The sequence below is a fragment of the Gymnogyps californianus genome, chromosome 10 (genome assembly GCF_018139145.2).
Source record: "Gymnogyps californianus isolate 813 chromosome 10, ASM1813914v2, whole genome shotgun sequence".
Classification (NCBI taxonomy): Eukaryota; Metazoa; Chordata; class Aves; order Accipitriformes; family Cathartidae; genus Gymnogyps; species Gymnogyps californianus.
Genome location: NC_059480.1, coordinates 8,784,590 through 8,811,899, shown reverse-complemented (window position 1 = coordinate 8,811,899; position 27,310 = coordinate 8,784,590). Strand labels below are relative to the sequence as shown.

At 41.6% G+C, this 27,310-nt stretch overlaps 1 protein-coding gene across 1 annotated transcript in view; it reads left to right on the top strand.

The window, feature by feature from the left end:
* The window catches only part of EPHA4 (EPH receptor A4), a 107,065-nt gene that overhangs the window by 64,144 nt on the left and 15,611 nt on the right, over window positions 1–27,310 (top strand). The window contains 6 exon segments of the mRNA XM_050902890.1: window positions 16,236–16,360; window positions 17,549–17,708; window positions 18,788–18,899; window positions 24,305–24,363; window positions 25,155–25,268; window positions 25,449–25,634. Of these exon segments, the coding sequence (XP_050758847.1) occupies window positions 16,236–16,360; window positions 17,549–17,708; window positions 18,788–18,899; window positions 24,305–24,363; window positions 25,155–25,268; window positions 25,449–25,634 (756 nt within the window).

The following is a 27,310-nucleotide window of genomic DNA, read 5'->3' as shown; positions in this document are numbered from 1 at the left end:
CCTCACCGTCACTCAGAGCCCTGCGGTTGTTCAGTATCCATTTCCAGGCAGGAACTAAAATGGGTCACAGTGCCGCCAGGACTTGAGCACTGCCGAGAAGACCCGCGTGAATTGAGTATTCTTCTGGGACAGGCTGCAGTTGTGGTGACCAAACTGTGACGAACCCAAAATATTGACATTCAGTGCAGAGAAGGAAAATGTCAACTGCTACTCAGTTTTATTTAGCGTTTAGGTTTGTTTGTTGTTTATGTTCTTAATTCCATTACTAAAAGGAAAAAAAAAAATCTGAAAGATCCTGATCCTTTGAGGATGATTGTGTTTTAAGTTAGAAATGGCAGAGGGGGAAAGAAGTGGGAATTATTTGCTTCCAGATGACTCACAAGTTCTACTGGACTTTTTGGTAGGGGAATATATATTTCCATTTTGCATGTTGGTGGGTCTTCTTTGAAAGCCCACGTTTCCTTTCAAATACTGATTAGCATTCCTCACGTGTTGTACAGAACAGCACAGAAAATGCATATAAGGTCTTACATTCTGCCAGTGTGGTTTAGCCTGTGCAGAGCTAAATTTGCAGTCACTAAAAATTCATGGACAAACATTGCCCTTGGTCAGTGTGCACTCCTCATATCGACAAAGTAATAGTTGCTCAGGCAGATCAAAAGCAACACATGCCAAGGCCAGGAAACCTAAGGTTTTCAGTATTTTCTTTGTAATGTGCTACTTTCCTGGATATTTATAACTTATCTATAAAGAATTGCTCTGTAGTGAAACATCAAAAGACATTGTTAAGTAGATTTCAGTCACACAGCTTTCTTTAGATGACTGCATGAATACCCTTAAACTACTACTGGAAAATAAAATTAACAGATACTCTGAAGATCGATCGATCCGTCTGATTCTCTAAACTCCATCATGTTCTTTGAGTATAGTCCTGGTTTCAGTATAAATAACAGTAAATCATTTCTGTTTACTGAGAGTGAACGTAACATTTTTTGATTTTGTATGTGGTGATTTTTACGTGCATATTGAGAATCTTAGTGATAGAGAGGTGGTAAAAGAAGTTAACTTTGCTTTCAAAAGGAGCAAGATCTGTAGTTGTTCAGACTGCTATAGTTTTATGCTCAGCTCTTGCAAAAATTTTCCTTTTTTTTAATGCAGTCCTGGTGATGAGCTGTTTATTGTTGTGTTGAAACATAATGTTGAAAGGCTGTATAACCTCAAGGAAGACGTCATCTCCAAATAGCTGGGGAAGGAGCTCTGTGAACTTGAAGACAGGGTTCATCGTACAGTTGTGTCACAGTTTCACAGATCCTCTAAAATAGTGTAAGCTGGCAAAATAAGTAATTTTCTGTTCTGACATCACCCTTTCCTAGTGCCTGCTGAGGATATCGGGAGGCTCATGCAGCTCGGCTCCCCTTTCACGGCTGGTGGGTTTTCCAGTCCAGCTCCCCGCCTGGCTCCCTTGGGTGGTGGGAGGACAGGGTAGTGCTGGTGAGGTTTAGGGCGTTGTGGAGGGCAGGATTAAGGTGCTGGGACAGGCTGTTAGTAGGCAAGTGTTTTGGACCAGTTGGGAAGTGTTGAGGTTTGCAGCAAGTTGGATGGCCCAACCTGCAGGCTGTGAAGGTGAGCGAGTTCGTGTCTCTGCCCAAACAGAGGAGCGAGTGGCACTCCAGATGCTGGGCACAGCAGTAGCCTTACCAGATATCCAGGAATCAATTCAATTTTTTATTTTTATTTTTTTCAAAGTACTTGCTACCAGCATGGTCCCACCCTTTCCAGTTACTTGTTCCCTGCAGCCAAAGGATACAAATAGCCTGTTCCAGGAGTCCTTTTACAGGCACACAAACCCAGGAGGAAACTCGTGCACGTAGCTGGGTGTGTATAAACAGTCACAGCACCCTGGCCACCCAGTTCCGCACAAGCCTGATTTAAAATAATCTCTTGGCAAACATCTGGATACGTGCCAGATATCCAGAGCATGGGATGTGTGTGTGATACTTCTAGCTGCTGCATTCTTTTTCCTGCAAAATGTCAGGGTAATGGAAAAGGGGAGTTGCAAAGGGCTGTTTTTATTTTGCTTTAAAGGTGTTTGTACTAAAGATGATGGATTAGCAGTCTCCTTGTTCCTCAAATGGAGCTGTGTCAAGCGTGAATTCAGTAGGGAAAGAGATTCAAAACTAGTAAGCAGGGACTTGAAAAAGGGGTGATCCGTGAGCGTGACACTCTGAGTGATTTGTTGCAGCATCTTGCAGAATTCCAGGCTAATTGTATGCAGCTTTCTCAGTTTGAATCTAAACCAGTGTGGTTTCTAAGGCTTCACATTTATCTGCTAGACATAAGCAGCAGTCCCCCCCGTACACACATTTTCAAGCAGAAGGGTTGGGACAAGTTGCCAGCTGTTGTAGGGTTTCACCTGCCGTAATTGGTGAGGTGACCTGCCAGGTTGTGCAGGACAACGACCTGCCTCGTTCTTCCCTCGCTTTGTTTCACCAAGGGAGTTGTGTTTTGGTTTTTGCTGTCTGCAGATTTACGTGGAAGGGAGTTACAGCGAGGACTTCTGAAGCAAACTAAATAGTGTATTTGGGGAAACCACAGACCTTTCAAGTATAAACGTGGTGGGAGATCCAGAAAGAAGATAAGCGATCCTAGCACAAGAAATTTGGGAATTGCACGGAAGCAAACAGTTAGGAATACTTTTGAACGGGCAAATTTCAGTGTTGAGTGCGAGATTTCTCAGAGCCTCAGAGATGTCATGTGTTCACCACTTCAGATTTCTTCTACTGCATGTTTAATTACGTGTGTAATCTAATGTGTCTGAGTAAGGAGCTTCTCCAAGCTGGCAGATGCAAGTGGGAGTTTCTTATTAACAACTTTGTGTTCTTGCACAGGTTTTAACTGATGGTCTATAATAAATGCGTAGTTATAAGCATACGTGCTCCTGTCTTAAAAACAAAACTGGGAAAACTATTGTTGGGAGGGATTAAATTATTATTTTAAGGTAACTAGAGCTTTCCACAAAGAAATAATAATTAAAATAACAACTGCCTGCTTGCTGGCAAAGCTGTCTGCACCACCCATTTCCATGAATTTGTATTCAAGGTGGGGGATACAAGTCTTGGTCGGAAGGAAAAAAAAAAAGTGGTTTCTAAAGATCCTTAGTAAATAACCAGCTTCAGGGTTCAGTGAACAGCTTAGACAAGTTGCATGTCAGATAGAGCCAAGAAGTAATTGCAGCATTTAAATAAAAGTTTGGTCACATTTTTAAAAAGATCTCATGGTTTGCTATGGAAAATGGAGATTAGTTACATATCCTCCTGGGGAAAAAGGCGTTTAATTTCAGGACTGGGTAGCGTTGACCATATTTAAATTACATAAATTTACTTTTAGGAGGCATCAAATCGGATCAAATTCTGGTCTCAGTGATGTTGGTACAGATGAATAGTTACCAAACTGACAGAGATGAAGATACGGTCCTGCAGCTTTTATTTGCTCTGGACTATTTAACTGTGTGTTTCCTTTCGCTGGCAGCGCACTGACATTTCACATTCATGAAGCTTGGCGTCCAGTCTGAGCGCTTCCCTTAAACAACTGGCAAGGAGATACTTTCATGTGGAAGGAGATTTTGCCCAAGAATGTTTGTGGCTACCAAATGTTTAGGTGGGCTTCTAAATTTTCTAGTTGTTTTTGCAGCTGACTAAATTAATTGGAAAGCAGCCAGAGAGACAGCAGAGTCCGGTCTGTAGTTGAGCAACAATAAAAGGCTTCGGAGAACTTTATCAAAGCTTCCATTAACCCCCTGCTGATGTCCTCAAACAGGATTTTTTTGAGAGAGTGGAAACACAAAAGCTAGGCTGCACAACTGCCCCTGTGTGTCCATTCAAAGGTTTTAAATCCGCACAGTTACTAATTAAAATGCCATGCAGAGTAGCACAAATAAACATCGCTAGTCCCTGAAGCCTGAGGTTTCTGCACTGGTTCATAGTTTGGAGGGCGGGATGCTGAACTGACCCTGTAAAGGTGGGTAAAGCAGCCCCCTTTGGTTCAGATATTCTGTCCTTGTATGAGGAGTTGCAAAACGTGTGTCGAGTCCATCCATATGCATGAAATCATACTCCCAGAATGCCATCCCAAGGCAGCCTGGTATTTTTTATTTATTTTTTGCATAGCATTGCGTTAAACCGTGAGGACTAAATAGAGCTGTGGCATGCCTGCTGGATCTCTATAATCATGTTTGCCAGATTTTGACGGACATCAAAATGCTGAGCACACGAGTGAATACTGCTCCTTTCATTGAGACATGTCACTTCAGATTTAGCCCCACGTGTGAACTGGTGTGCAGGGAGCGCTTTATTATTATGGCAGGGCTCCAGTGGGCTTCCCCTCCCAAACAAAGCAGGCAAATGCGTAGCCTCTGTCTGCATCTGCTTGAAGGATTTCATGGCGTCTCCTTAGATTAAGGTAATCTGCCTTCATTACTAAATTCAAGAACCAGAGTCCCAGAACTCTTAGTAGTACACTCTGAGAATGGATTCGGGGTCTCTGAAAGTTGTCATTTGTAAACTGATAATAACAAAAGTTGATCGTGGTTTTGGATTTATTTTTTTAAATACAGTCTAGAGAGATATAGGGACGTCAGGCATTTGTATTTTATTCCTCTGGTCATTTGTATTGCAAAACATCCCTTACGGAAAAGTCCTAACTGTTAATTTAAAAGGAAGTGATAATTTTTGTCTCAGCCTTCTGAACTGTTCCTGCAGAATTTATTAGGATTTATATCCCTGCTATCGAATTCTATCACCTAGTCTTAAAAAGACGATTGACTGATTCTGATTTTTTATTAAATACTTCTACTGTTCCATAAAATCTCTTTGGTTTTGTCTGTATTAAAATCCACTGAAAGTATCCATGGGTTATTACAGACAGAAAAACCCTTAAACTGTAATGTGCTTTGGATATAACTGTCTTCCAGTTTCATAGATTAGTGAAGACAAAAAGGAAAGTACTGAAGTTTTTAATTAGCTTTTTATTATTTTTAATTTTCTATGTGCCATTAAGTGGTCCCATCAATAAATAACAGAATAAGACAGTTTTGGCTAAGCAAAATAGGAAGGTATAGTGGGTTGGAAGAGATGTCTCTTATATGAATTGAGTTTTGTATGGTGTCCATTTATTTTAGCAAACAAATAAAGGCATGATCTCAAGACAACCCACTACAACAGCTCCCTGGGAAGATTGCGCTTGTCTCGATAACATACTGCGTTCTTTAAATCTGTCCTCTGAATCAGCCTCAATTTATCTTTCTTAGCATAAAAGGGAATGCAGATGGAATGGCTGCAGCCTCCCCTCTAGTTTATCAGGATATTGTGCATGCACATAAATAAGACCGAAAGTGATTGGAATATGTAAGTGGCTGAGTGTTAAGTCCCGTGTTTTTCAAGCTCCTCGGGCACTCTGGGACAGAGCTCCTGTAGGAGCTGCAGAGATTTGTGGGCTCTCCACCGTACTTCAGACATGATGTGCAGGCCCAGCGGTGCCTTTCCACAAGTGTTTCAGCCGTTTGCTTTCACTGCTGCCTATGCTGAAGGTTAGAACTGCAATTATACAAGTACTGGGAAGAACTGATTTGAAGAGAGTGGACTGGGCTCAAAGGGAGGCTTCTTTAGCACTGCTTGCAGATGTGGCATTTTTCTTTAACCAGAGAATATTTTTATTTATATTTGTTACACTGATAAGCTGCAAACATCACAGGTTAGAGGGGCTCTGTAGCACAGGAGTTTCCTAGCTTATTTTCAGCCTGACTCATCCTTAAATGGAAGTTACCAGCTTCCTCTGGATCAAACAAGAAGATAAGTTTTTGGACCTGTTGATGACAAAACTGAACTAAAAACAAAACCATGAACCTTACAGGAAGGAGAGACATAACACTGAAAAGTGCTTTGCATGCTGTTGGAAGAAGAAATGATTTTGAATTGCAGGTTTTGAATGAAGATTATATTTTTCCTTGCAGTCCCCATCCTGTGCACTTCTCGTGTCCACTCTGTAAGTACCCTTTGGGCCGCTGGCCTCGGAGGGGAGGAGAGACCTGCCACAGAGATCTTCTCATCAGGAGTCGGGGTGGGCTCTCAGTGTCGTCCTATCTGCTGCGATTCTGGGACTGAAAATGAAGGTCCAGCCTCGGAACACAGACCCATCTGTGTGATTGCTGAGCTAATTTGGGATTATTGTTTTCACGGGCTTTTATTTGCCCACTGTAGCTCAGTACTCCTCCAGGAAATAAACATGGCTGATTTCTTTGTACAACTCAAAATCTTCATAACCTCATGAGGTTGATTTTTAATTTTTTTTTTTATTTATTTTTTTAGGATTGAAATTGTTCAGACTTTGTAATGGCACTTGCATTGCAGAGGAAACTTTACCAATTATCTTTCTGACTGTTTTCCACTGAGGCAACCACCTTTAATATTTAATTGCTTATTCCATTTAGGGTTTTTCTAATTGACACAATTTTTAAGTGAATAATGCACTAGTTTTCAGTGTCCGGCATAAAACCAAAATAATCAAACCCCTTTATAAGTTTAATTATGTGCCACCTTTGATGTAATTGGTTACTGACATCATGAACTAACATTTTCATTTTAAGGTTTATGTGTTCCAGGAAGCTTAAGACTCTTCCCCAGTTTGTCCCTCATCGCTTTTTTTTCTTTTTTTCTTTTTTTAACTGAACAGCAAACTTCAGGTAGCTTTGCTTTTTGCAGCAACACTGTGTGCAGAATATAGTTTTCTCTCTCATCAGATCTATTAATGATTTTTAATTTCCTGAAGAAATCTGCCCGTTGCGGATGAAGGAAAAGGGACTTAATTCAGTTCCAGTGAAAGGACCTGGTAGAAGAGCTCCAAGTGTGAGAGTTAGGTGTGCTGCAGTCCAGTTCTCTGTGGTACTTTTCCAAAAGCACAGAGTATCTCTTCCCCTGAAGAAGAGGAACTTTGATGGGAGTATGGCAGGGTGTCTTGCAGCATCCTGGAAGAACTGAGGATCTCCAAGTGCTGTCAGACCAGTGTCCTTCACAAAGTGCTACTTATGTGAGCCCAGAAAACCTACACCTTGATTCAATCTCAAGAGTTTCTCAACAGCCCAGAGGCAGAGATCGTATCATGTTGAATCCCTCTAACCTTTGTATAGAAGGTACTTTACCAGAGTTCCAGCTGAACGCTCTGAATATCAACCATAACTAAAATTTATAGGTCTTTCAGCTGAAATGTAAATATGTAAATGCAAACATTCTGCACCAGCCTCTTCTGTGTGGTGGAGCTTAAAGTAAATAATGGTGAAGTTCCTTAACTTTGGTGACTTCGAAACAATTTATTACTCTCAAGTGTTAAGAAAGGAAATGTGATTTTTATTGTCAAATGAGTCCTGGGTTTTGATTCTTCTGTGTTTTGCAGGCTCAGGAGGGCATGTTTGAGACCCAGCCTGCAGTTGCTGTTGGAGCTGTGTATCACAGTTAAAGTAAAATGTTTATAATTTTATTATCTTTTCTTCCTCCAAGATTCTTGCCATTTCTGACTTTGGGTGATTGATCTGAGAAACCCAAATGGCAAAGTCTAACTCTCTGCTATTACTGTAGCACTTCAGAAGCCAGGATGAGACAATGTGGCCAAATCTATTTATTAAAATAGTGAATGCTGCTTTAGCAAAATGAGTCATAACATTTATTTATGTATTTTGTCTAGAAGATACTTCAGTATTTCCAAAGCATCTAAGTGGCATATAGGGCAGAGGCTTTTATTTGTCTGGATTTCAAAAAGGCTTTTAAGCAGCTCTTTTTACAAAATCTAATATTCTTAATGCTGAAAGTAAGTGGCAAAGGAAGTTACTTAGCACATATAAATATATATATATCATCTAGACATCCATGTTTCAAGTAAATAAAAAGTAACTGTGCGAGAACCAAGGAGAACAGCATTAGGAGATGTGTTGCCTTGGGTACCAAGTCACACATTTGCCCCATAGTGGGTTAAGCTTTATGCCATAACTGTTGGGGTAACCACATGCTCAGGAGGCTTGGTGGTAAGTATAAGAAGAGACCAAGGAGCAGAAATGACGCTTTCTATTAATAGATATAGGCATCAGGTGAGAGCTGTCCTTTGCAATGTGAGACAAAGGGTTGCCCCTTTGGGATATTAATAGAGCAGGGTCAATACTTTTGGTATTGTTTTATGGATTGTTGATAACGCTGTTGTACGTGGTTTGAAAGCTGCACACAAGAAGTGGTTTGCAGGGCACAGATACAGTGAGTTATTTCATTGGTCCTGTACAATTTAAGAACAGCTCTACCCCCCCCTCGTCTGTTGACTCACGAAGTGTATGCAGACATGTCTTAACTCCTCTGACTGTGGGCAGGAGGATGGGAAAATGGGAGGAGGAGTAGCTGGATGGTTGCTTGGCTTGAGGAAGGGCTTAGAGAATGGGACAGGGGTTTCATTTCGGGGCATCTGACGTGTCTTTGAGGGTAGCTTTGATTTCCTTGTGGAAGGGGCTGGAGGGGGAGTGGAGGAGTTTGTTTTCAAAAGGCAGCTCAGCAGATCCTCCTCCTGTGCAGCAATACAAAGGTGAAGGACAGGGTATTTCTGCAGAGGAATTAGCTCTGGTGGCTACCTCGGGTTTCCCGGGAGGAACAGCAGGGTGTGCGGGTGAGGCAGAGTTGCCCTGAGGGGGTGGTGGTAAGTGGGTCAGATTGCTCCAGACTACTTATTTTGAGCAGTTGGGGAATGCTCTGTTTCCAACATTATTATCTGTTTTAATAACTTGAGATTACGGTCTCTCATTTCTCATTCTGGCTCCCCCAGAGCCACTGTACCCTGGGGTGCTATACATTGTGTCCCAGCATCAGTAGTTTCTGGCGGTCTGTGCTTGCTGGACCGGTGTCTGAGAAGTAAGAGAATGATTACAGCATGTGCTTCCCAGAAGTGTTCAACCCAAATTTGGGTCGTGGGATCCTACCTCTAAGTGTGAGTGGTCCGGGCCCTAAAGGAGGACTCTGTGAGTTACGGCAATCTCTCTCTGTCCGGACTGCGTGGCCCATTTTCTCTGCTTCTCTCAATCTGGTATAATGCAGTGGAGCATCAGTGTTGGCTTCTTTAGGCTACAAAATTTATTGTTGTTTATATTGGGTCAGATTCTAACCTCAACTAGAGGGAAGAGTAACTGCAACGTGACCTGCTTTGTGACCAGCGGCTCCAAACCTGCTCAGGTCAGACAGCTGCTGACTAATTCCCCATCTTAACAAATTGCTTATAGCTCTAGAGTTTCTTAGAGCAATTCACAGCGCTAAGTACATTCGCCCTTCTTGTGTTAATCATTCTAGTTTAAGCATTTAGAAATGTTTCGGTGCTGGGTTTTTTAAGTGGTTGTAATGTTCAGACAGATTTTTATAAATTGCCTTCCAACTGAACGACTTGTTTTCCTGTTTGTTTTAAACTGGCATTCATACATACAGGAAATACACAGTATTCTGCCATGTTTCTGTTGGCAACTATTAAGTTATCCTTGTCAGAACATGCCAACAGGATTTCTTAGCAAGCTAGCAGAAAGAAAACAAGCAGTTCTCAGACTAAACAGACCCCATGCTGGAGTTGTAATACAGATCTCTTGCTAAATGCTATGTAGATTCTTTTGGTTTAAGGCAATCTTTGGGACTGCAGGTTGCAGATTCAAATCTTTGGAGTTACTCCAGACCTGCATTGCATTAGCTGACATCATTATTTGGCCTTCAGAATTGGAGGGCCAGTACCTGAAAATAACGTATTGCTGTCAAGAGCTGGTCCTCAGAAATTAATACCCAAAACGAGCTGTCTCCTGGGTGTGCAAAATCTTCTTCGTCACCCCTGTCTCATTGCAGTTCCTGATGTAAACCACAGGGAACTGTGGTCAGACCTCAGCTCCTATAATTGGTTTGATCTAAATTAGAGCAGTTCTGGTATGCTGAAGTAGTCTGTGCTAAAACTGACACAGAACTGGATGTGCAACCCAGAAAATACACAGGCTCTTTGTGGATCCTCAGCAGCTACTGCATGTCTCCAAGAACTGAATCTGGAGTAGGGTGGTAAAAATACAGCACTCTAATAATCCTCAACTGCTACTATTTGTTGCTGCTAACAGCCTGGGTTTTCCTTCAAGCTTTTGATTTGATGCAAGTCAGAGCCAGCTTTTGTGGTTTGGCAAGATTTGCAGCACAGGTTCTTTTGGGAGAGGCAAGAAATGAAAACTTTAAAACGGAGGAAATGTTTAAAACATAATAATGCTGTGTTAACAGTCTTCAAAATCTCATTTTCTAGCCCCTTTCTTTATGAACACATCATTACAAACATAACTGAGGTGAGCTGGTCCCTAGGTTTGAGAGCTTGTCACTTGTTTTTCTCGGAGCTCTTTGGCAGTGACTGGGTTGCGGAGCTTGGAAAGAAAGGGAAGATCACTTGTGCCTGTCATTTTGGCATGAAGGTGTCCTACAAGAGTATCCTGTGGCCAAGCTAGTGCTTGTCCTGAGCAGTGTAATTTCTAGTAATAAGGAGGGAAATTTTAGTTCAGAAGTATTACGGCTGTTTGAAGGGATTGAGAGAAAGAGGCCAAGCTCAGCTGTCATACTGCTTCACGTTACGTTGGCCAGGATTTTCAAGTGTGGGTGGATAACCTTGGGCGCTTTACTCTAGTGGCGTGGATTTAAAGTCTTTGCTTTAAATGCTAAAGCTTGAAAATGCTGGCCTGAATCTTGGCATGTCTCGGTTTCCAAGCTGGGAGGTGTTCCTCGCCAGTCGTCATTCCTGGGGGAGGGAGAGGCAGACGATGGGAAGACAGAGGACTTGGGAATCTCTTGGGAGGCTTCCAGTGGCTCGGTTGAGCAATCAGGCCTCTAGATCCTTGTCCAAGTCCTAACCTGGCCCAATCATCACTAGTACAAATGTTTGCTCCACTTATACAGAGGGAATAATGAAAAAAAAAAAAAAAATGCATATGGTTAGTTTTTAAAGTGCACATCCAGCCCGCAGACTCTTGCTGGTCCCTAGGAGAAAGGCATAGCTGTCATACCGACAGCGAAGAATGGGAATGTCAAAATTTAGCTTAGTTCTTCAGATGTGCACAAACATCTAATCTGTGTGTGCACACAGGTTCACATGTGCAAAAGCCTTTCATGTGCTTATCCTTACGTACATACATGGCTTATACACATGTTATGCATATGTTTGGAAATTTGGTCATGCTAAAATGCATTCTCCTTTGTTTGCAAAGCCATTTGCCAGGAGTACTCGGAGCACAAGGGTGGTGTTACTCAGAAACAGGAGCATTTCTGCCTGGATAAGAGAGAGGAGCGGGTAAAAGGCCCAAGGGACCAACGGGAAGCAGAACTGAACACCAACATTTTAGGAAAGAGCAGAACTGCTTTCTTTTTAATTTATTCTGGTACATGTAACTAAATAGGGCTGGATATTTCTCCCTTCGCTTGATTTGAAGTCAGCACGACAGCTAGTAGAGTAGGTTGCTCTTCTACATGAATAAAATTGCCAGAATCTGGCCCAGAGAATGTTGCCTTTAGAAATGATTAAAAACATATTTGATTCTCTGTGTTGCATATCCTTTTCCTGCAGTGAGATTATTTGATAATATAATTTACAAAATCCCATGTAAAAACCCACATTATTGCAAGGTAAATATTCAAAGAGAAAACCTGAAATGTGCCAGGTTCGCTTTAATGTGTTCTGTCCCAATTAAGAGAAGATCTTTTATTGTCTTGTTTTGATTTCTAAGAGGACTTTTCTTCAGTGTTAGATTCTCAGAAATTTTTTTTTTTTTTTTTTAAAGTAATTAATAATGGAGCAGGCTTTTACTATCTACCCTGGAAGGTAAAAACCCTTAATCACAGTAACATCATTAGTGCTTTCAAGCATTTAATTTTGATGCTTGACAAAGCGCATAGCCATTGATAAGAACAAATAAGTGGTGTTGTGTGCAATTGAGGGAAAAAAGAAAAGCATGAAAACCCCTAAGCTTCAAGTAATTAAATTTAAATATGTTATTTGAATTTAGCTGAGATAATGTACAAACTGTGGGTATATTTTTCAATCAGTGAAAGACCCCTTGAGTAAACATGATCCATTTAAATTCAAATCATGGGGAGTGGAAAGTAAACCCTGCTGTGGTTAAGAAGGCATCTTCACTAAAACACTGGGCATTGTGTATCTTTGATATCTGAGTACTCATGTGTTGTAGTTTTATAAAGGGCTGTTTTCACTCATGGATGCCTACATGCCAGAGACTTTATTGCATCTATTTATTTCCTGTTTTTTTTCCTCTCCCCTCCTCTCCTAATTTGAACCAGTAATGAAAAACTGACACTCTGCTTCTGCCATCCTTTAAAGTGCCTCAAAACTGTTACAATTCAGCACTTATTAGCCTTGGGATATGGCTTTATGGCATTTGGGTGAAGTTTTTGTAGTACATCTGTGCTCTTTCTCTCTCTGTAGGCCGCAAGCTCAGAACTGCAGTAATAAAACCACTAGTAGGTGTTTAATGGCAGGTTATTGAGGAAGTAGATAAAAGAAAATTGCAACATTCACATCAGTAGGAAGTGGGGTTTTTAAGGGAGGGAACTGCTGAGCTTTGAACTAGGGAAAGTTACACTTGGTGCTTTTGTTCAAGGGGACCTCTTTTTAGACACCAAAATACCTCGTCATTCTTCCCTGTGAAATGGGCTGTTCTGATAGAATTGGTGCTTGGTATGTACAGTCTGTGCACATGCGGCAGAAAAACTTGCTGTTGTAAGCAATGATGATTGAGAAACAAGTTTTTGCTTAGTGTTCCCTTCAAAATATCAGGGAGTAGGGAGGAGGAAAGTGCAAAAAGTGAAAGAAAAAGTGATCTCCCGCTGTCTTCCAAAAGTATACGATCTTATCGCGAACATCTTAATTGTGCACATTATTCTATTTGGTCAAGCTGTCCTCAGTATGTTTTGAGTAGGAGTGTGTGTATATAATGAACAGTTAGCCCACGCACATATAAGAGAAAATTCTGTCTTTTATTCTGCTCGTGATCAAAGCATCATTTTACAACCTGTTACATGTGTTTATCTTCACATCATCCCTAAGAGTCTGTTTAAAGGCAAAAGGGAGAAGAACAAAGAATGTAAATATTTTGCAGAAGCTCACCCAGAAGGCTGTGACTGCTGCCTGGATTGCCGTGATGAGCTGGCAGTGGTGATGTCCTCTTTGTCCCGGACTCTACTGACAGATCTCTTATGCCCTTTTGGTAATATATGTCCAAGGAGACCCAGACCTGTTGTTCTTCCAGAAGCCCAGTCTTTCAACTGCTCAGGTCAGCTGGTGGATCCTGGAAAACAAGGAAACAGATAAACCAGATTTGTAGGGCTACTTGCAGAAATAAGAGAGAATTGGTAATGGAGGATTTTATCCATGCAGTGGGATAACTGTAGTACTCCCTGCAGTAACTGAGCCCAGTTCCTGAAGGTCCACAGAGTTGCAGATCACCATCCTACTGCACAGACCATTATAGGTCTGTGCTGCAGAGATGTCAAAGAGCTCCTGGACAGCCTCTTGCAATTCTGGTACTTCATCCTGTAGCTGGACTTCAGCACTCTTAGGATTTCTGTATAGCATGTGGAGAGGCAGGATGTACAGTCAAAAAACCTGAGAAACAAATTGCTCATCTGCAGAATACAGGACAAAAGAAGAGATTAAAAGTTAAGTAGGATGAATTTGCATATAAAGGACAGGAAGGAAAAAATAGGGCCATTACTACAATTGTAATAGTAAGGAGTAACAAAGGAATTGATGTACAAGTCCTCTTTGTGTGCTGGAGGCCAGGAGCAGGCTGTTTATTCCAGTATGGTGTAGTGCCTCAGATCAGCTGTCCATTTTTGAGAGACATGAGAAAGCACTTGTTAAACTATATAAAGCTAAGCATCTTTCACGAGCAGGGGTAGTTAATATATATTCTTCTGCGGCAAATAGCCATTTTACAACAGAGCAGAAATGTGTTTTCATACAGCACTTACCAGCCCAATATTGAAGGAGTCACTAAATTCCAATATAAATGCCTGCAGAAATGAAATGGGAAACCAAGGAGGTTAAAAAGAGAATAAAAGAAAGAAAGTGAACTTTCTCTCTACAATTCTTGAGGTCAGACCAGCATAAGTGACAGATTCTCAGTAAAAAGAATTGCCTGTCTGCCCTGCATGAAGCACCGATTAACTAAGCAGATTTCTCTCCGGTTGGTTTATCAGTAATGTTGCGCATGTGTGTGTTTTAGGGTAACAAATCTGGTTTCTAATTTATTAGCTGAGCAGTATTCTTACTGCAAAGGGGAAGAAAAAAAAGTCTGTTTCTCTATTGAGGAACTGGGAGGTTATTAAGCAGGTTCTCAGTCATGCCACAGATATAACTTGATGGAGCACACCTGGATCCCTCCTGTTGGCTGTGTTTATAGTCTCCTCTGTCATCCAGTATTTGCCTTTGCATGCGAGAGACAGACAAGGAAAAAGAGAGGAAGGTTCTGGAGGCATTTCTAACAGAGATGCCAAACTGTCAAATAGTAAATCGGGAAGCAGCTCCCTGATGGTTTCACGTCAAGAGGAGACACCCTTTTGTGACTGTGTGGCATCTACTGGTTATTTTCACTTCCATCAGAACTGTCTGATATGGTCAAGTAGGTTTGAGGCTTTCAACATTCAATTTTCCTTTCATTTATTGTGACTTTTATTTATTTGTCGTTCTTGGTAGGTTTCAAGGATACATGTTTCAAGGATACTTTTTACTCTAATGTTTTCGTGGATCATCATCCCAAAGTTAAGGGTAGAAAAAGAAACAGAAAGAAAGGGAAAGGGGGGAAAAAAAGAGCAACATGGCTACAGCTTCAGGGGACAAAAGAAGAAATATATTCAATTTAGGAAGACCTCTAATCTCTGGTTATACAGGACAGCTTTGTTAGATAAGATTAAAAATTTCATGAATGTCCCTTTTTACCCCTGGAGACTCCGCCATTTATACCAGCTATTGTTAGCATCAAAAGAGTTTGATAACAGCTGGCTAGAGACGTGACCACACAGCAACACAACAGCAAGAAAGGGGCAGCCGGGTTCATAAATCTTCAGAAAACCCGTTCCCCCAGCGCAGCCCTGAATCTGCTGCTATCACAGTCAAAGGGAGAATGCATTGTCCTCCAGCCAGTCAAAAACCTGAACTTCAGCATTAGCAGGGGCTCTATTGAAAGTGTAGGGTGCACAATGAGATGTTTTCCATTATCTTCTTCATTGCAGCCCTTATTACGGCACACAGATACAGTTTAAAGGATCTTTGAGTTTAGCTTGTTGCTAGGTGGAGTTTTCAAAAAATCGCGCAGGCCTTACCCTTGGCAGTGTAATCCTGCTTTTTCTATTCATCGCGTCAATATAGTGCACATGGGACAGGGTCAGATGATGCCAGTTTGGTATACAGTGGACCAATCTCTGATATCTTCTGACTGGGAAGGAGCTATCAAAGCCAGAATCTGGTCCTTGGGCACTGAGCTTCCCCATTCTCCAGGGACCGCTCACAGACTCGGGCGTAAGCAGGACAAGTTAGGAAGCACAAATTGGCTCAGACTCTTGCAATACAAGTTTCCTGGTTTTCATGGGAGGGTCCAAATTCATATGTATTCAGCTTTATTCTGGTCTTACTTAATTCAGTGGCAATATTTTCTCAGCTTTACAGAAAACCAGATTGGTCCCTCAGGAATGTCATAGTTCCTGTAAAGCAAATAGCTAATGAAGTAACATCAGTTAATTTTAGGAGATGGAAGAAGAGAATCACTGTGGACCAAAACAAAAGTACAAGTCTATGCACTGTGCCTAACAAAGGAGAAAAATAAGGTAGAATCTTTTAGTACCTTAGCCTCTTATGGGGGTTTGTACCTGGGCATCATGAACATTGTAGTGCTTAGACAACTGTATTGTTACTTCAAAACCCACCTATCTAGTATTGCCCAGAATCCAAGAACAAGCTTTATTAGAGAGGATTAAATGCAATTTTGTTAGAGAAAACAGGAAAAATACTTAATGCTTCCAACCTCCCCCCCGCAAGAAAAACACAATTTCTGAAAGTGGTCATGTTGTGAAAGCTATGATTAAAAATGTATGTTCCTCATTAAAACTAAATTATTGCTTATATATATATTTTTTTTCTTCTGGCAGCTCCGTCCCCAATTGCTTTGATCCAGGCTAAAGAGATAACAAGGCACAGCATTGCCTTGGCTTGGCTGGAACCTGACAGGCCAAATGGAGTCATCCTGGAGTACGAAGTCAAATACTATGAAAAGGTACTGTTCAAAAATGGACAAGCAAGGTGTTTGTTTGGGTTTGGGGAGAGCTTTTTACTTCATTCCATTACGGTTTATTTCCAGATAGGATTCCATCATTTGAAACCAAATAGATTCAGTTTAATAAAATCCAATTAAGGATTTCATGCACTTGAATGATTGCTTGAAAGAATAAGACTCATAGGCTGTTCCAGCTGTATGGTACGAGTTTATTTTGTTATTTTTTCCTACCTAGGAACTGAGGTTTTGTAGCAAGCATATTTATAATGAGAATCAATAATGTTGGGCAGAAGTGAGACATTAGCTTTACTTCATAGACAGAAGTATAATAATGAAGTATATAACACAGTAATAATAATAAGATCTATTCGCCGATAGCTTCTGCTTAGAGTGATAGTGTGGGCTGGATGGCTTTTAATAGAGAATAAGGAAAGAAAATTACATTCTTCATACTTTCCAGGTTAGAGGGAGATGTTACTCCTACAAATAAATTCTCAGGTATGGAACTATGAAAAGAGCTATTTTCTTTGAAGGTTCTCTGCAAAAATGAACAATTACCTGCTCTTGCTTGTGTGCGCTCTCTCTCACACGCACATGCATACTCCTCAATTTTTTTTATAAAGATAATCACTTATTTGCTTCCCTAAAACATACAGAAAAAGGCATCTGTTTTGCAGGGAAGCTAGATTATTACATTTTCTGATGGATTTTCCAGCCAAAAATAGAACAGTTTTTAAGATTGGACTTTCTGGAAGACATTTTCTAAGTCTTTTCTTAAAATATTTTTATCTTTTTTTTTTTATATGGCTCCTGGCTGGTAGGAGGAAAAAGAAAGTGCCAGCATGTGTGAGTAAAATGTTGCTTGTTCATCAAGAGGATCCTATTTGAAGGCTTGGCTATTTTCCAAAGGATTTCGTTGTGTGATTTCTTAAATAATCAGTGATACATGAGCATCATACCTACTGCCTCATCATCCTTTTTTGGCTTGCTCAGAGCTCCATGCAGCACGCAGTGGTAGGTGTATGGAGCAAGGCCGACAGCAGGAGCCCTCGGGACGTATTTTGAGAATTCCATCATTGTTACTCATCTTCTTTCATCACGACAGTTTTGGCAAGGAAGTGGGGTTCCACGGTTCACGGTGCAGCAAGGCATTTTTACTTGATCGCCACTGTATTCTTTTGTTGTTAGGACCAAAACGAGCGCAGCTATCGTATTGTGAAGACAGCCTCCAGGAATACTGACATCAAAGGCTTGAACCCCCTGACTTCATATGTATTTCACGTGCGGGCCAGGACAGCAGCAGGATATGGAGACTTCAGTGGACCATTTGAGTTCACAACTAACACAGGTAATGACATGCTCACTGATTTCTTTTGCTTTTCCGTGAGCAAAGAGTGCAAATGTAACTGAGCTCTGTGTTGGGAGTTTCCTGTTGGTTGCTTGGACTGTGGTGTGTCTGTTCTGGGAAAACATTCTTCCATGGCCACACGACTGTTAGTGATGCCATAAATCTGACCTGAGACATCTATTTGGATATGCTATATTCTAGATTCTAGCAATGAAAATACTTCAGTGTAGCATAAGGAGACACACACCCTATAAACACTTGGAAGCCGTTGATGCTTGAGGGATTTATGTACCTGTTTTGTTTGCTGTAAATGTAGATGTTTGCACGTGTTTTTGGAATATCTGATTTGCAGGAGACTAGAGCCCCATTACTCCCCTTTGCAAGCTACTGACATAGATCAGTTAGGTGTCCTACGTCAGCTCACATATTTGCACTTTTCCTTAGACAGTCACATAAAGATAGTATGTCTGAGTTACGTTGTCAGTAGAGCTTTTCACTTTGCTCAAGGAAACATGCAAATTTAGCCCCCAAAATGTTTGCTTTTCTGTGGCAGGAAGGCAATGTGACCAAGCCTATTTTATTTTGGACATACAGGTCTGCTTAAATCAATTTAAGGTCATGCTAGTTAGTGGCAACATCCTTCAGGATGTTAACAGCTGAAAATAATCAATCCACCAGGAAGAGGGTAGATATTTTAAAATAACTTATTCTTTTTGTGTCAGCTGGGGAGTGAGCATCTGGCCCCACTGAGAGAAAAAGGAGGAGGAAAGAAGAGTGGAAAGCAATTAGAAAGGCCAAAAAAATAGCCATTATACCCTCTGAGCAACACTGAAGGGGAGAAGGAGAGGGAGTCCTTGTTCCCAGTGAACTGGAGTTCCCCAAATCATTATCAAACATCATGTCTTCAGCTAATTAGGGCCCTGTTGGAAAATTGTGTCAAATGACTATATAATAAAGGCCTGAAAGTAGATTTGAGTGCTACTCTAAACTGCCTTCACAAGCCAGAAAGCCTCATTGAGTGCTACCTAGGTTGATTTTTTGAGGGTGTCTGACACTAATGCCCCCTTTTCTGTTTCCAGTTCCTTCCCCCATCATTGGCGATGGTACCAATCCCACAGTGCTTCTTGTTTCAGTGGCTGGCAGTGTTGTTCTTGTGGTCATTCTCATTGCAGCCTTTGTCATCAGCAGGAGGTAAGAACTTAAGCTTCTCTCTCCCCCTCTCTCTTTCATGAGGGAGCTTTTTGTCTCCTCCAAACAAAGCTAAATTCTTTGATTAGCATCATAAACAGTACATTTGCATTACAAGCCTTCTCCCATGTAGCTTTGATCTTCTCAACATTAGTACCAAGCAGCATGTGATGTAATGGCAATAGTTCCAGCTCTATTTGCCCTTCAAATGCAAAGCTGGTTCCAATAACTGGCATTGAGAAGCGAGCCAGCTAGAGATTTGTGGTTAGTGTAATTTGAAGTTAAGTTTAATGGGTATGGGTACAGTAGATTTTCTTGGACTGACTCCTGATAGACAGGGAATAAACAACTGTACTGTTGTGAACTAAGCCATCAGACTGCTTTGCTTGTGATTTTTGTGTTAAGTCTATAGGAGTCTGCATTAGTCTTTTGGGTTAGTCCTTTTAGCGTGAGTGGATATGGCTGTAAAACAAACCGCAGTCATTCAGCATCATATGCAGTAACACAGCAGACTGGATCGATGGTTATTTCATCAGAGCAGGACCATAATCTTCTACCAAGTACTTGTTCATTCTCCCAAATTCAACCCAGGCATCAGGAACAATCCTGCGAATGGGAGGACAGTGTAGCAGAAACACAGTGTGAGTGTTTCTGTCTTCATCTTTGTGTTCAGTCTCATTTAAAAATATCAGCATGATATTGCTTCAGTGTAATTCTGAGATAAAACTGGACATATCATTACTGCATCTGAAGCCTGGGATCTGAGGGATGCACGTTTTGTCAGTCTCTGTTGATCAGTTTAATGGTATCAGCCATAAACGTGCACAAATTCCTCTTGATTTGCTCTCTTACTTTAAATTGTCTTAAAGAGCAGTTAAGTCACTATGACTGTAATATCTGGAAAGTAGACATGCATTGTTATAGCTTTCTGTGGGTGTTCGACTCAAAGCCTCCATGCTGACAAGAAGAAAGAAGAGCAGAACATATGAAAATGTAATGCAGAGAGACAGGTTTATTAAAAGCCATTGCAACAGAAAATAGCATCACTGAGCTTGATGACTTAATCTCCTCTCCGCTTTTATTGATCACTTTATTATTTAAGGCAGGATTGATAGCAGGATACATTGGATTTCTAATTATGAGTCGCCACCTTGGAGAATTGAGCCTGTCGGGCTGCTTTGAGATGATTCCTTCCCCTCCTCCCCCTATAAAAAAATGTCGCTTCCCAAGGCTGATAAACACTGCTTGGTGATTGGCCCTCAATGGATCACTTTTTAGAAAATGAAATGTCAACCCCTTGCCCTCATATTGATTCTCTTTAGTATCGGCCATAAAGCTGTCAAAGGAAAAGCTGCCTGGAGCCAGGTAGCTGACAGACTCGCTGATGCGGGTGCGCACTCAGCCAGGTCTTCTCACCGCTCAGGCTGTCTGTTCAGTTATCTCTGCCCACAAGTGTTCAACTTGGACAAAGACAAGACAAAGAGCAGGCGGGCAGTAGGGACAAAAGGCTGATCCAAGCACTGGTGGGAATGGAGATAAAAGTATCCTGGTGGCCATGGGTTCAGAGATGTCCCATAGCTCTGCACTGGTAGGTGGCCATGGGTTCAGAGACGTCCCATAGCTCTGTGCTGGTAGGTGGCCATGGATTCAGAGATGTCCCATAGCTCTGCACTGGTAGGTCTCAGAGAGGCTGTGGAAGGGGAAAGACATAGCAAGATGAATGAAATACTAGGACAGTGAAACTGCTCTGTGCATACTAATGCATGGTGCCTTGCTAATTAATAGCCTTCCTCAATACACAGCTCTCCAGTAGCTGGAAGTAGCTCTCAATAAACAGAATCTACTTTAATATTCACTATTACTCTAATGATTTTAACCACTTTACCGATGGCATTTAGAGGTGGGGGCTTTGGGGATATTTCATGATGTTCCTACAGCAGCAGAAGTTAATAGCAAAATAATTATGCTTTCTTCCAAAATGACTTCAGATGAGAAGAAGCTTTTCTGTCCATACAGTCCCCATGAGGAGGTTTTGTAATCTAGCCATGACCTAAAAGTCGTATTTGTACAATCAAACCTATGCTTTGGCCTGCAGACATGGCCTCTCTGCATCCGTTAGCCAAATGTGGGAACTGGGCATATGCTGTAGGTGCCCACTTTTGAACCCTGGGTTATTACTACTAATTTGGCTTTACGTTTTTTCAAGTCATTGCTCAAATCCCAAAATTCTTCTTTTACAACAGAAGTTGTCAAAGGACTTTGCCTTCAGGCAGCTCAGGCTGTTTGGTTCTGTCCTGCGACCATGGCGTTTGCGTTAACATGAAAACTAATCTGCCTAAATGTTAGTTTAAACTTACTGAGGTTAAGATGAGCATGTCTGTAGAGCAGAGTGCAGGAGGCGGCGTGAGTGTTTCTAAACCCTGCGCTGCAGGAATGCTGAGTGAAATTACAGTATCTCAGACAGAGTTGTAAAGGGTTTGGGAAAGCATAAAACAGAAAGAGCCACTTTCTAAAAGGGTTTAGGTGGAGTAAGGTGGCCCTACAGAATCCTCTGGTCATCTAAAAGTTTCTGTCAGAAATTCTTCCAATAGGTAGATTGATTTATCTTCTTCTCTGTCAACAGCTAAACGCATTTGCCCACCTTTTGCTGATGGTGTTGGATCAGGTGCTCCACCAGCCTGATGCCTGAGCGCTGCAGCACCCCCAGCCCCTCTTTTGTTTGGGGAGGAGGAGGTGGGAGCAGCAGTGCGGTGCCGGGTCTGTGCTGTTTCACCTCAGTGCATGCTAATACACTCCGTTGTTACCTCCTCTTCGTTGCCAGCCCCCACCTGTAGATCTGCCTGTGTCTCTGACCCCCGCAGTTTCTGAAAGCTTCTGTGTTCTGTTCCTGAATGCCGGCTGTTTAATCACCACTGCCAAAATCCCTGTAATTATGGGGTTCAAATCTGCGACAAAGGCTCCCTTCTGCCACTCAGGTGAGCTGCCCTGAGAGGCAGCTCCGGCCGTGCGAGCCCCGTGGTGTGGGGCCCCGGGCTGCTCTCGGGGACAATGGCAGACAGGAGTGTCCTGCCCCCAGGCGAGCAGGAGAGGTCAACGGGTGACAGAGGGAGAAGTGGAAGTACGTAGTTAGTTTGGAAGGTATTATTTAAACTTAATAAGCTACAATTATATTGCTTGAACAGTAATCCCTTTGTTTCTCTTTGCTTTCTGCATGTCTTTGGGTCTTAGTGGGGGAAGATTATATTTTAGCTGTTGTTAGGGTGCTTGTACTTTTAAAAATAAGATACAGAGCATTTTTTCATACTTAAAATGCTTTCATGCAAAGCCTGTTTGTGTTTCGTATTTCCCATCTGTGCCTGAACGTTAATAAAATGAATTTGAAGGGGTCCTGCTTAAAATGCAGAATCTTTTTTTTTTCTTTTTTCCTTTTTTTCTTTCCTCTGAGAGAAGTTATATAATACCTGAAACCCTCTCTTCAATCCCCTTAGCTGACTTGGTCCCATATGGCACTGGGTGAGATTTGTGCCGCCTCTTCCTTCTTACTCAGTTCAGTAACTGGGAGCAGAACATAGTCCTTTTATTTAACTCAGCTTTGTTATACCAGTGCTGTAAGTCCTCAGGCAAATAAATAGTTTAAATTGATGTTTGGATCCAGTGTGGTTTTTAATAATGCTCTTCTTGTGATTTGGAGCCATTTGCGTTTAATTGACTTTCATAAAGAAAAGAAGCTCCCAACTGTTTATAGTTGGATGTGTACCTGGTTTTTATGTCTGAACACAAGTCCTGTTGATGTTGTTGGGAGCTGTGAGGCTTGGTTCAAAGATCAGGTAGTCTTCACATGTCAAACAGGATTTTTTTTTTCCTTCTGTTTCATGGTTAATTTATAGTTTTTATTATTGGCATAGTGTGTTCAACACCCAGCACTAAAAGACTGCAAAGACAAAGACAGGGTAATGGCCTTTCAGCTGACAGCGATGGGAAGCTACCATTCCCTGCAGGCCAGGCGCAGAGTGGGAAGTGAGATGCTTTTTGCTAATAGGCAGAAGGGTTTTGCTGACGGGAGGGGAATGGTGAGACTCAGGAAGATTTGCTGCAAGCGAGGCTTTCAGTCACGTGTTTTCTTCCTGTTATCTGCGAGTTCTTGACCCCTTTTAATTCACATCTCCCAATAGGTCTTTCTGTCACCCACTCCTGTTTTATTCCTCTACCCATTCACCGCTTTCAGACTTTTATCCCAGTCTCGCCCCAGTGTCCCTGGCAGGCCTGGTCGTCTCCTGCCCCACTCCGGGCAGCGGATTGCATGTTGCAGGCAGTGCCAGTCTTGCCTCCTGTTCTCCAGGCTTGGTTTCTCATTCTGCCTTCCCTCTTCACTCCAGCCCAGGCTCTTGCCAGTTAGCTAACCTGGGTCTGACATGCTGGGAGACTTGGACTTCCATAGCAACAGGCAAACTGAGGAGTAAGCAACAATAAGCCCTTCTCTTTGGCAATGTCTGTTCTTATGCGTGGTTCTGAACTTTCAATGAATGATGGGTAAAAGCCCAAATCAAATCTCTACATCTACATACCATTAGATGCTGCGGAACTTCAAATCCCAGTATACATTTGGCTGAGCTGACTCCTCAGTATCTTCCCTAACAGACTAAACTCTTGTATTAATTTTTCTTAATGCCACTTATCCATCGAAGTTTAAAGCTGAACTAATTAAATACAGAACTGGGTACAGTATCGTGCGTGTAGGTGTAGAAACAGTAATCTATGGAATTAACATACTACACTACATTATTGTCTTCAACTCAGAGGGTTAGTAGAGGAGCTCTGCCATCAGGAGTTCTTTGCCCCCTTCAATTATACAGTGATTAAAAGAATAAACAAAATCCTTGGGATCTGCATTTTTGATGGTCAGGGGTTTTTTTTGCTGCCATCCTGATTTCTGTGTTAATAGACTGTTTCCAATTTTAAATTTGCAGTTAAATAAGTGTGTTGGTATTGGTATTTGCCTAATTACGTTTGAAAATCAATCTACCAAACCACTGCTGTTGTAGCCTTTAAACCCATATATGATAGGGCTAAAAAGCAATTCGGCCGCTTTATGCACGGAATTGCAAATATACGTTTGAAGAAAAAGTAGCCAAAACGCAAGCTTTCTTTTCTTTCTTTAAATGCCGAGATGCAAATAGATTTGTGTTTCCCTTGATGCTTTGTTGATGCCAATAACACTTAGAGCAGTTTGAGGAGAGGAGTCTCCTGCCCCGCTGGTAAGTGTATGTTGTGTCATGGGCTGTTGTAGGGGAGCTGCCAAGCACAGGTCATGGCAGGTGCAAACAGCTCAAGTCTCAGCAGGTCAAGACGACTGAGCTTGTCTCAAAGATACTTATTTAGAACTGTAATGCTCTTTTTTGTTCTGACAGGCGCAGTAAGTACAGTAAGGCTAAGCAAGAGGCAGATGAGGAGAAACATCTGAACCAAGGTAAAAGGCAGTGGTGCTTGCGTTTTTTGATTTGGTTTGTAAAACATGTCCCATGTTCTGATGCTTGGGAAATAAGGGATGACATTCCTCTTGAAATGAATATGTTTCTGTTTTACTCTCTTGCAAACATTCTTCTTCAAAGCTATGTACTTTAGTAACAGGGAAAATAGAAGTATCTGGGTAAAAATTTTTGAGGGGACAGACAGGAGAAAGGTTCATAAAATTTTTCCACTGTTCCTTTCCACTGAAAGACATCTGTTCTTGGCCAGTGATATCTAGGCATGATTTTTCCCCACAATACTCTGCTAAAGCAGTTTCGGGATGGGCCAGAGGCAATCCTGCAGGAAAGGGAATGTGAACTTTGCTGCCTTTTTTCCGGGACTGAATCCTGCTGTTACTTCCATCTCAGTCATCCAGGTACCAAACCTAGGACCTGAGCTCAGAATTTCTTAGCTCCCAAAAGGGAAATGGGATGTGTTTTAGTCTCACAGGTCCATAGACAGGCTATTGGCCTGTTAGTGATGGCAGTGATTTGTGAAGCTCATTTATTGGCAAAAGCCTGATTCCTTACATCAATATTGGGAAATATTAAATGTTTACATTTAAAAAAATCGCATCAAGGGAAAAATACATTAAGTCCTTCCTTCCTTCATCAGTCATTCCTGGCTTACAGTACATTTTTATTGTACACTCTCTTTGCTGTTGTATATCATTAAGGCTTCAGTCTCATATGTTCTGTGTTCAGCAGCATGTAGATCAGTGACTTCAAATAAAACATTTCTGCCTTGCAGGTGTTAGAACATATGTGGATCCTTTTACATATGAGGATCCAAACCAAGCTGTGAGGGAATTTGCCAAAGAAATTGATGCCTCCTGCATAAAGATTGAAAAAGTTATTGGTGTGGGTAAGTGCCAGAACTTTTGCATTTTTTTCTGTAAATACAGTTTTAAATTTGCTTTTAGGAAACATGGGATCCTATGATTTTTGTATGACAGTTCCCCCAGATGAACTGATATAACAGTTCGACAACACAAGTGCGTGCTTCATGTTCATGACCATGGATTCTTGTGCCTTTTTCCTTAAGGGGAATTTGGTGAAGTATGCAGTGGACGTCTCAAAGTACCAGGAAAAAGAGAGATCTGTGTTGCTATCAAGACTCTAAAAGCTGGTTACACTGATAAACAAAGGAGAGACTTCCTGAGTGAGGCCAGCATCATGGGACAGTTTGACCACCCCAATATCATCCACTTGGAAGGTGTAGTTACTAAATGTAAGTAGGTCATTTTCATGACAAGGCCAATTTGGAAGTCACTGAGAAATTAAGTCTGTGGTGGTGTGTGCTGTTTTTTTTTTTTTTTTACCCTCTTTCCTGTGAAATGACAGATGGAACAGATCCACTGATAGCTAATATGAGGAAATCAGTGCAGGACAAGTCATTAATCTTGTTGTCAGCTATAAATGGGTTTATGGTTTCAACTGATACTCTATCTGTAGGCAGCTTGTACAAGGTTTTGTAGGGAGAATTAATACTGCAGGGGTTGGCTTTTTTTCTCCCCTTCTTGCTATGCCAAGCAGGCATCTTTCACATCTTTGCTAGACTGAGCTGATTGTTACAGGATAGGCAAAAGCAGATGGTGAGCAAAGAATTTAAAATGGTTGGGGGAAAAATACCAAAACAAAACTACAGAGTCATATGTTTAAGGTACAAAGCACAGATGTAAGGAGCAAGCCTTTGAAATGAGGTAGGCTATTTTAGTGTGAAACTTGCTTATTTGTTTTCTCTGATTTACAGGTGTGATAATTTCACTCTGCAGAATTTACCTGGCCGATCTTTTTGGTTGGTTGGTTTGGTTTTTTTTTTAAGTCTGTTAGCATTCACTGTGCCATGAACCCTGCCTTAGAAAGAGAATGACAGTGCTCGCTGGATGCTGTTTGTAGGCTAGAACTGAAAATACACCTGTGAGACAGACCTGCTTGGGTCTGACTTGATAAGGTGCCACTGCGATGGTGTAGTTATTGTCCCTACTCTGACTGCCCTAGGTAGCATGTTGGCAAAGCCTGGCACTGATCGCTAATCCTAAAAGACCCTTTGGATGTAGGGGCTCATGCTCAGGGTAGCAAAGAAAGCAGACAGTGATCTTGGGAGCTGCTGTTAAAGGGTGGAATTTGTGAAGCTTGCCTTCTGCAGCTGATGGCGTGCATGATGAACATGAATGCAGAGTATTAATAGTGTAAGGAATTGAAATTAGATATGGATGAAAAGTTAAAAAGTAAAATATTACTAGAAGAACAAAGTATCTCCCATAGAGGGTTGTCAAAGCCATCAATACCACTGAAAAACCCTGTCCCTCCTGAATGTCGGTGGAAGCTGGATACTTACCTTGCCACTTGTGTTTCTGGAAATCTTACCCTTGCTCATATGTGTTTCCCTCTCCTAGTCTGCCTTCTCTCACAGTTGTTGAAAATGGCTCATACAGTGTGTCGCTGTTTGCTTTTCAAGGCAAATTCCGCTAGGGAAAATAGGGGTTTGGACTAATTTTGACCATCGTTTACTGAGGGCCTCCCTCAAAACTGAAATTAAAAGATAATACTCTGTTTAAATTTTGCAGGTCTGAGTCTCTCTTTCTCTTTTTGTTGTTGTTGTAACAAAGAGAGGGAGGGTTGTGGTCAGGCCACAGTGTTTGCTACAGACAGTGATTTTTCTAGCACCTCTGTAAAAGAAAGGCAACAGGGGAATCTTTGTGTTGAAATCCCACCGAGGCTGGAAACCCCTGAGCTATTACAGCTCTAGCAGTTATAAATGACTGTATGCATTTGCATAATGCAGTTGTCACTGAATTAAAATTATTTGAAATTTTCACTGAGGAGGTGGTAGCCTGACCCGAGAACGTTTCATTGCCTTGCTCGCAGTAAGCAATGCTTCCGCAGCAAGCCAGCTTGGTTACC